The sequence below is a fragment of the Mus pahari genome, chromosome 1 (assembly GCF_900095145.1).
Source record: "Mus pahari chromosome 1, PAHARI_EIJ_v1.1, whole genome shotgun sequence".
Classification (NCBI taxonomy): domain Eukaryota; kingdom Metazoa; phylum Chordata; class Mammalia; order Rodentia; family Muridae; genus Mus; species Mus pahari.
The window spans coordinates 2,001,667-2,009,965 of record NC_034590.1 but is presented as its reverse complement, the minus strand read 5'-3'; the positions used below and the strand labels follow the sequence as shown (position 1 = coordinate 2,009,965).

The following is an 8,299-nucleotide window of genomic DNA, read 5'->3' as shown; positions in this document are numbered from 1 at the left end:
GATGGATGGAAGGATAGATGGAAGGAAGGAAGGAAGGATAGATGGATGGATGGAGGGAGGGAGGGAGGGAGGGATAGATGGATGGAAGGATGGATGGAGGGAGGGAGGGAGGGATGGATGGATAGATGGATGGAAGGATGGATGGATGGATGGATGGATGGATGGATGGATGGATGGAGAGATGGCTTTGTAGCCAGACTTTGGCTGATTTGGGGTTCTTTTATTCTTCCACCCTTCTCTGCCCTTTTCTACCCTCTCAACCCCCTAATACCAGAAAGGGGGAAAAGGATAGAGAGGAAAGGAGGTGCCAGTATTGTTAGCCTACTTCCCACTGGTTAGAGGATCAAATTCCTTGGGGCAAGTTTGTTCTTCACTGTCAAGACAAGTTTCTTCTTGCTCTTTCTTCTTTGCACATAACTACTTAACAAACAGCAACCAACCAACAACACACCTCTTGGGGGGCCTATTATTTAACCTCTGAAAAGTCTCCAGAACTCCAAACGTCACACAATCACAGAAACGATCTGCAGCTAGCAAAACCACGCCCCTGCTAGAACACAAGGCAAATACATCACAGTCAGCGGCTGTGGACAATCAGAAGCAGCGACAATCAGAAGCAGCCCCGTATCCCACACCTGGGATTAAAAAGAAAAAATATCTCCATAATGGTTTTCTTGTGTTTTTAAAAGAAATCAAAGCTCCAGAATTGTCACTACATGGCTAAGTAATTAAGAGATCTCTCTGCTCTTCCAGAACCCAGACCCAGGGGCTCTGACACTCTGCTCCTGGATTTAGTGGGCACCCACTCACAATCACACAGGCAAACACACATATAACTAACTAAATAACAAATCTTGAAAGAAGTAAACCCACATGAGAACTTGGCAACACATCTTTGAAATGCAATAAAGGCTGCAGTAATTGCTCAGCCATTAAGAGCTCTGGCTGCTCTTTCAGAGGACCTGGATTTAGGTCTCAGCACCCACGTGGTGGCTCACAACCACCCTGTTACTCCAGCTCCGATGTATGGAATGACCTCTTACAGCCTCTGTGGGCACTGCACACACATAGCAACACATACATAAAACATTAAAATAACTAATTGGCCAGGGGTTGTGGCTTTATGCCTTTTATCCCAGCACTTGGAAGGCAGATGCCAATATATGTCAATAAATTTAAGGCCAACTTGATCTATAGAGTGAATTCCAGGTTCAAAATAATAATAATAAAAACTGTATCAGTATCAGTGTAGAAGTGTGGGAAGGTGTGCGTGCTGGCCAGGGAAGGTTGCTGTTCTGTTAGAGGGGTCTGGAGTGGCCCTCGGAGTGACCAGGAGGCAATGTGGCTGGGATGATAAGTGAACAGAGAACTTCAAGCTGCTCCAGAGGACAGGGTCCCAATTACACAGCTCTTTCTGCCTCTCTATTAATTTGGCTATTGCATCTGCCAGATGTTGGACCTTCCTCCTTATCTGCAGAAATCAGGTCCTTCCTCCCAGAAAAATGCTCCCCTTTTTCTCATGTAAAGTTGAGTATCCCTAGAAACCCTCTACAGGCAATGCCCCCTTCCCCAACTCCAGCCTGGCACGCTCTCCTACAGGTTCTGGACAAACATGGGGACATCTTCGGGCGGGAGCGGATTGCAGAGCTGCTGGGCATGGATCTGGCCTCTCTAGAGATCACAGCTCACAATGAGCGCAAACCTGACCCTCCACCGGGCCTGCTGACATGGTGAGGGGGACACCTCTGCCGGAGACGGGGCCAGGAGACATGGCTAGTGCCTTGACATCCAGGCATCTGGCTGTCTCTCTTCCTGTTCCCTCAGGATCATGTCCATCGATGTCAAATACCAGATCTGGAAGTTTGGAGTCATCTTCACAGACAACGTAAGGGGGGGCTACGGATGGAGAAGGTTGCAGCAGGAAAGGGAGGAGTCTGGGTGAGGGAACAGCTCATGCAAAGCCCCTAGAGTAGGAACGTGCCCAGGACTCCCTGACCCCAGAAAGATTCCTGAGCCCGTGTCCCCTGTCCTCGGAAAGTCCTAACCACGTTGTGGGTCTTCTGTAGCTGACCTGCTCCCTGGTCCTCTCCTGCTCGGAGCAGATAGAAACTCCCTAGGCAGAGACCACATCTGCCCTTGCTCTGAGGCATCCTCGCATGTTTCCTGACTCCTACCCTTTTATACTCAGTCTTTCCTGTATCTGGGCTGGTACATGGTGATGTCCCTCCTGGGGCACTACAATAACTTCTTCTTCGCTGCCCACCTCCTGGACATCGCCATGGGAGTCAAGACACTCCGCACCATTCTTTCATCTGTCACTCACAATGGAAAGCAGGTGTGGAGAGGACCTGGCAGGGACCTGCGTGGAGGTGTGGGAGTGGCAGAGGGAAAGGGATGGTGATCACGAGATACTGGGGAAGTGGGCGTGATAGCTGTGTTTGTGGGAACAAGGAAGTGAGGGCGGAGTCATCTTTGAGGGGCAGGGGTAAAGAGGCATCTTGGAATGGTGGGCATCTCTGAAAGGGGAGGGGCTTCCCGAGAGGGGAAAGGCGTGGTAATCTGAAAAGGTCTGAGCCAAGGTTAGAGCATCCTTTGGTTTGATCTTTTGCGTGGTGGGGAGGTTATTTCAGGCGCTCCAGTCTATGTAGCCCTGAGTGTTCTGGAACTCACTGTTTAGACCAGGCTGGCCTTGAACCCACAGAGATCTGCTTGCCTCTTCCTCCCGACTGTTGGGATCAAAGGCATGCACCACCACAACAAGCCTAAGGCATTCTGGGAGAGGGCAGAATGGAGCGTGAAAGAGGCCCCAGAATCCAAAGGGTCAGAGAATTGAGGCCCTGTTTAGAAGGAGCGTAGAGCTGACAAGTGCCCACGTGTCCCCAGCTGGTGATGACCGTAGGGCTCCTGGCCGTCGTGGTCTACTTGTATACAGTGGTGGCCTTCAACTTCTTCCGCAAATTCTACAACAAGAGCGAAGATGAGGACGAGCCTGACATGAAGTGTGATGACATGATGACGGTGAGTCCCTCCCCCATGCCCCAAGTTACTAAGTGTCTTCATTAGGGTTACTGTTGCTGTGGTGAAACATGACCAAATGCAGCTTGAGCGGGAAAGGGTTTGTTTCACAGTTCCATCCAACAACAGTTTATCCCCAAAAGCAGTAAGGGCCAAGGAACTCAAGCAGGGCTGGAACCTGGAGGCAGGAGCTGATGCAGAGGCCATGGAAGGGTCCTGCTTACTGGCTTGCTCCTCATGGCTCGCTCCACCTGCTCTCTCAGAGAACCCAGGACCACCAGCCCAGAAGTGGCCCCATCCACAATGGACTGAGCCCTTCCCCCATCAATTACTACTTAAGAAAATGCAAAAAAAATAAATAAATAAATAAATAAATAAAAATTAAAAAAAAAAAAAAGGAAGAAGAAGCTGGGTGTGGGTGTGGTGGCTCATGCATTTAACCCAGCACTGGGGAGGCAGAGGCAAGAGGATATTTGTGAGTTCCTCACCAGCCAGGGCTACACAGCAAGACATTGTCTCAGAACAAAAAAAAAAGTGCCTTCAGATTGTTGGTGGCATGGCTATAGCTGGGCGGCAGAGCTGAGGCTAGCAGGATCATCCACCGCCCGCAGCAGCAGGCATTGCTGTTGGAAAGGCAGCTTTCTGTACTCCCTGAGGGGGGTGACTCAGAGCAAACAAGTCGCCTACTCCCTCTGGCCTGGCCACCTGGGACTTCCCTAAGCTACCACAGGAAGGCCCAAAAGGAAGGTGTGGGATGGTGGTGGCCCACACCTTTAATTTCAGCACTTGGGAAGGCAGATGGATCTCTTAGTTCCAGGACAGCCAGGGCTACACAGAGAAACCCTGGCTCAGAACTAACCCCCCCCCACCCCCCAACAAAACAAAACACAACAAAATGAAAAAAACCAGAGATCTGGCCCTGCCTGAGTCTAACCATAGTCCTTATTGCTTCTAATTTTTGGCTTCCTGGTCCTTTTTCAGTTCCTCTAGGACCACATGTTTCCTTCTACTTCTGTTCTGCTTTGACCTTTCTCTGCCCTGTACCAGGTCTAACAGCCACACCCCTTCACCTGACATCTTACCTTCCAAATTAAATGCTGCCTGCCAATGCCTTGGCCTGGGCATGAATAGCCAACACAATCGGTCACTGCTTAATTTCCCCTTTGTTCATAGTAGCTCCTTTCTTCAGCCCCACCAAACTTATTTCAGTTCCTCATGAAAGCAAAAAGCAGTTTCTCCCAGTCTCTCTCTCTCTCTCTCTCTCTCTCTCTCTCTCGCATACATGTCTGTCTGATACACAGACAGATACAACCACATGGTCACATGGTGTATCAGGGAATTAAACCTGGGTCCTTTGGTAGAGGAGCTGATCCAACTCTCTAGCCTCCTACCCCTCAAAAATAAAATAAACGTTGATCCATGTGTGATAAGGTTGGAGCCCAGGGCCTTGAGACACACCCAGGCCCCTCCCCATGAATCCTCTCTTCCCCATTGGTGGTGTACCACATGGTTTTGAGTACCTGGAACACTCTCTCCCATCACCCGTCACCCATCACCCATTCTGGTAACACCTCCTTCTGGTTCCAGCTTAGAAACTCTTCCTCCCCGCAGGAAGCCATTCTAGTCGCTGCTCCGAGGCTAGGCAGATGCACCCTGGAGCTTGTAAGGGGTCCTGCACTTTCTTCTGCTCCTAGTGATGACGGTGTTCCTCCCTGACCCAGCCTGACCCACTTTCTGGCCCTTCCAATTCTCAACATAGCCAAGGTTGCCCTTGAACTTGTGGTCCTCCTGCCTCTCCCTGAAATGCCACCATCCTGTTTTAGGTGATGCTGAGGACCATATCCAGGGCCTCATGCATACCAGACGAGCACCCCATCTGGATACAACTGGAGTTCACCTCCAGCTCCGACCCTTGCATTAGTCACATTTCTGTCCAATGTGACTAGCAAAGGCAACTTGTAAAGAGAAGGGTTGTTCTGACCCTAATTTGAGAATGCAGTCCACCATGGCGGCAAGAGCATGAGGTGGCTGGTCACTCTCATCCCCAGTCAGGAAGCAGGAGCGAGAAGAATGCCTTTGTAGAGAGAATCTCTTGTGTACTGTGTGGAAACATCATCTGTCAATAAAAAGCCGGTGACCTATTAGCTGAGGCAGGAAGTAGGAGGTGGGAGTTCCAGCAGGGAGAGAGGAACTCTGGGATAGCATCAGGCACAGGAAGAGATTCTCCTTCAACTCTGAGGAGACAGACACATGAAGCCAAGGAGAGGTAACCAGTTATGTGGTACTCAGAATAGAATAAGTGTGTTGAGTAAGTTATGAGCTAGACAGGGAACAAGCCTGAGTGTATGGCCTAGGCACTTATTCATGAATAACTAAGTCTCATAGTGATTATTTTAGAAACTTGCTTTTTTTTTATTCATTCTGGGACCTCAAACCCACACTGGGGCCACATTCAGGCTAGGTCTCCCCGTCTCAATAACCCGATCTAGAAACTTCCTCATGGATGTGCCCAGAAGTGTGTCTCCTAGTTGAGTCTAGAACCTGCCTAGTTGGTGATCTGAACGGTCACCAGCCCATGCCTTCCTGTGACAGCCATGACACTCCCCAGCTGTGAGAGGCAGGGCCCAGGGTTCTCTGCCACTGCTCTGTCTCCAGGCCCACCTAGTCCAAGCTTCGGGTAGGTGCTGTGGCTGTTAACTGAGCGACCTGCCCGTCCTCCCCAGTGCTACCTGTTTCACATGTATGTGGGCGTCCGGGCCGGTGGAGGAATCGGGGACGAGATCGAGGACCCGGCTGGCGATGAATATGAACTTTACCGGGTCGTCTTCGACATCACCTTTTTTTTCTTCGTCATCATTATCCTGCTGGCCATCATTCAGGGTCAGTGCTGGCTGGAGCGTGGGTGGGAGGGGTGCATAGTCCCTAGAGGCTGGCTAGCTCACTGGTTAGCTCCCTCCTTAGCCCCTCCTTACTGTGAGACCTCAGGTAGGTGGTCTCTCTGAGCTTTGGTTTCTCCATCTGAAAATGGAGGAGTTGAAACAAGGTACCGTATCTGAGCAGTGGTGGCGCACGCCTTTAATCTCAACAGTAGGAGGCAGAGGCAAGTGGTCCTCTGAGTTTGAGGCCAGCCTTGTCTACAGAGTGAGTTCCATTGCTTTGAAGTGTCTGTCCTTACTAAGTATTCAGTAAACACCTGCTTCTCCTCTTCTTGGGAAGTGTGGTAAGAATCAGAAACCCATGGGAGAAAGGCAAGGCCCAGAGGCACTTGGTGAACCTGGGTCTTGACCTATGTCCTGCCACCCCAGGTCTGATTATCGATGCTTTTGGGGAGCTCCGAGACCAACAAGAGCAAGTGAAGGAAGACATGGAGGTGCGTTATGCCCAAGAGTGAATCTAAGGAATTATGGGATGCATAAGGGAAAATAACTGGGGATATTACTGGTACTAGCCCCAGAGCTTGCCAGGGAGATTAAGCCACTCACTCCTTTGAAGTACTCAGTAAACACCTGCTTCTATTCTGCTTGGGAAGGGCGGTGAGGTTAGGAAACACATGGGAGCAAGGCAAGCCCAGAGGTACTAGATGTCACCGAGCCTTCCTTGACTCTGACATCTTCCATTGTCCTCAGACCAAGTGCTTCATCTGTGGAATAGGCAGTGACTACTTCGACACGACCCCACATGGGTTTGAGACCCACACTCTGGAAGAGCACAATCTAGCCAATTACATGTGAGTGTGGGAAGTGATGGGTGATCAGAGGAGGGTGGAAGTGAGCCTGCAGGGCAGGACCGCTGAGCCTGGGCCAGCTACAGAAAGGGAAATGAGTGTCCATGTGGATAGGTTTTAGACAATCAGAAATTAAGCATCACTGTGGCTCTGTGAGAAAGTAAAATCCCCCAGTGAGGGGCTGGGGGTGTGACTCAGTGGTAGAGCCCCTGCCTAGAATCCCCCAGTGAGGGGTTGGGGGTGTGGTTCAGTGGTAGAGCCCCTAACTAGAATCCCCCAGTGAGGGGCTGGGGGCTGGGGCTCAGTGGTAGAATTTCTGCCTAGCACGCACTGGGCTCTGGGTTTCATCTTCAGCACCAGGAAATAAAACTAAATCTCGATGCATGTATGGTTCTCACCTTCCTCCTGTGGTCCCTCAGGTTTTTCCTGATGTATTTGATAAATAAGGATGAGACAGAGCACACCGGTCAGGTAAGAGGTGCTAATGAGGGACGCGTAGGGGACATGGCTCAAGCCATTCCAGCCGGCTGTTGTCTAGTTACACCCTCGTGTACTCAGTAAACTAGTCTTAAGAGAGGAGAGTCAGCGGGCAGCAGAGAATCCCTTGTCAAGCGTGTGAAGATGTGACCAAGAGACTCTTACCCGCTCAACCCTAGGAGTCGTATGTCTGGAAGATGTACCAGGAAAGGTGCTGGGACTTCTTCCCTGCTGGAGACTGTTTCCGCAAGCAGTATGAGGACCAGCTTAGCTGAGGTCTGCAGCTGGCCCAACCCCACCTCAAGTGCCTTCTCCACTGCGAGCTCTGGGGACAGGTGATCCTGATCTAGACCAATAAAGCCTGTGCTACACCCCCACCATTATTGTGTTAGTCATTTAAATCTGGCAGGGTAGGCACCCAAAAATCTCTACCCCGGGAATTTCAAGGTGACAAGACTAAAGTCAAGTTTATTGGGAGATAAGGTCATGTCATGACCACTAGTGCATCTGTTAGGAGTCTGCAGGCATCCACTCCCATGCCCTCTCAATGGCTCATTCCTGGATGTAGAGGTTGCTGGGGGCGGTAGGGTCATCCGTGGGCCTTGTTTCCACCACTACAGGCCTGAAGAAGACAGAGGTCAAGTCATTCATTCATTCGTTCGTTCATTCTCAAAATAGTTCATAGAAACCGCACGATTCCAACGCCAGGCCGTGACAATGACTATGCCAGGCATGATGGGATATGCCTACAATCCCAATAACTGGGAGGCTGAAGCAAGCAAAGCTGGAGTTCAAAGTCATCCTCAGCTACCTAAGGAGTCTGAGGTTAGCCTGAGCTATAAAATCCTGTTTCAAAAAAAAAAAAAAAAAAGGGNGGGGGGAGGGCTGGCAAGGTGGCTCAGCAGGCAAAGGTGCTTGTCACCAAACATAATGACCTAAGTTCAATCTCTGCAACCCATGTGGTAAAAAGAATCATCTCCAGCCGGGCATGGTGGCACACGCCTTTAATCCCAGCACTCGGGAGGCAGAGGCAGGTGGATTTCTGAGTTCGAGGCCAGCCTGGTCTACAAAGTGAGTTCCAGG

General features: G+C 50.5%; 2 protein-coding genes across 3 annotated transcripts in view; one reads left to right on the top strand and one right to left on the bottom strand.

Annotated features, from left to right (window-relative positions):
* Nucleotides 1-7,594, top strand: part of Ryr1 (ryanodine receptor 1) — a 126,862-nt gene extending 119,268 nt beyond the window's left edge. Inside the window, exons 98-106 of the mRNA XM_021211089.2 lie at nt 1,600-1,730; nt 1,825-1,885; nt 2,189-2,335; nt 2,884-3,018; nt 5,739-5,895; nt 6,321-6,385; nt 6,642-6,742; nt 7,159-7,210; nt 7,396-7,594. Of these exons, the coding sequence (XP_021066748.1) occupies nt 1,600-1,730; nt 1,825-1,885; nt 2,189-2,335; nt 2,884-3,018; nt 5,739-5,895; nt 6,321-6,385; nt 6,642-6,742; nt 7,159-7,210; nt 7,396-7,491 (945 nt within the window). The 3' untranslated portion in view covers nt 7,492-7,594. The remainder of the gene's footprint in view (nt 1-1,599; nt 1,731-1,824; nt 1,886-2,188; nt 2,336-2,883; nt 3,019-5,738; nt 5,896-6,320; nt 6,386-6,641; nt 6,743-7,158; nt 7,211-7,395) is intronic.
* Nucleotides 7,595-7,656: 62 nt separating this feature from the next.
* Nucleotides 7,657-8,299, bottom strand: part of Map4k1 (mitogen-activated protein kinase kinase kinase kinase 1) — a 20,650-nt gene continuing 20,007 nt past the window's right edge. For both annotated transcript variants that reach the window (XM_021202926.1, XM_029539893.1), the window contains one exon: nt 7,657-7,838. In XM_021202926.1, the coding sequence (XP_021058585.1) occupies nt 7,769-7,838 (70 nt within the window). In that variant the 3' untranslated portion in view covers nt 7,657-7,768. The remainder of the gene's footprint in view (nt 7,839-8,299) is intronic.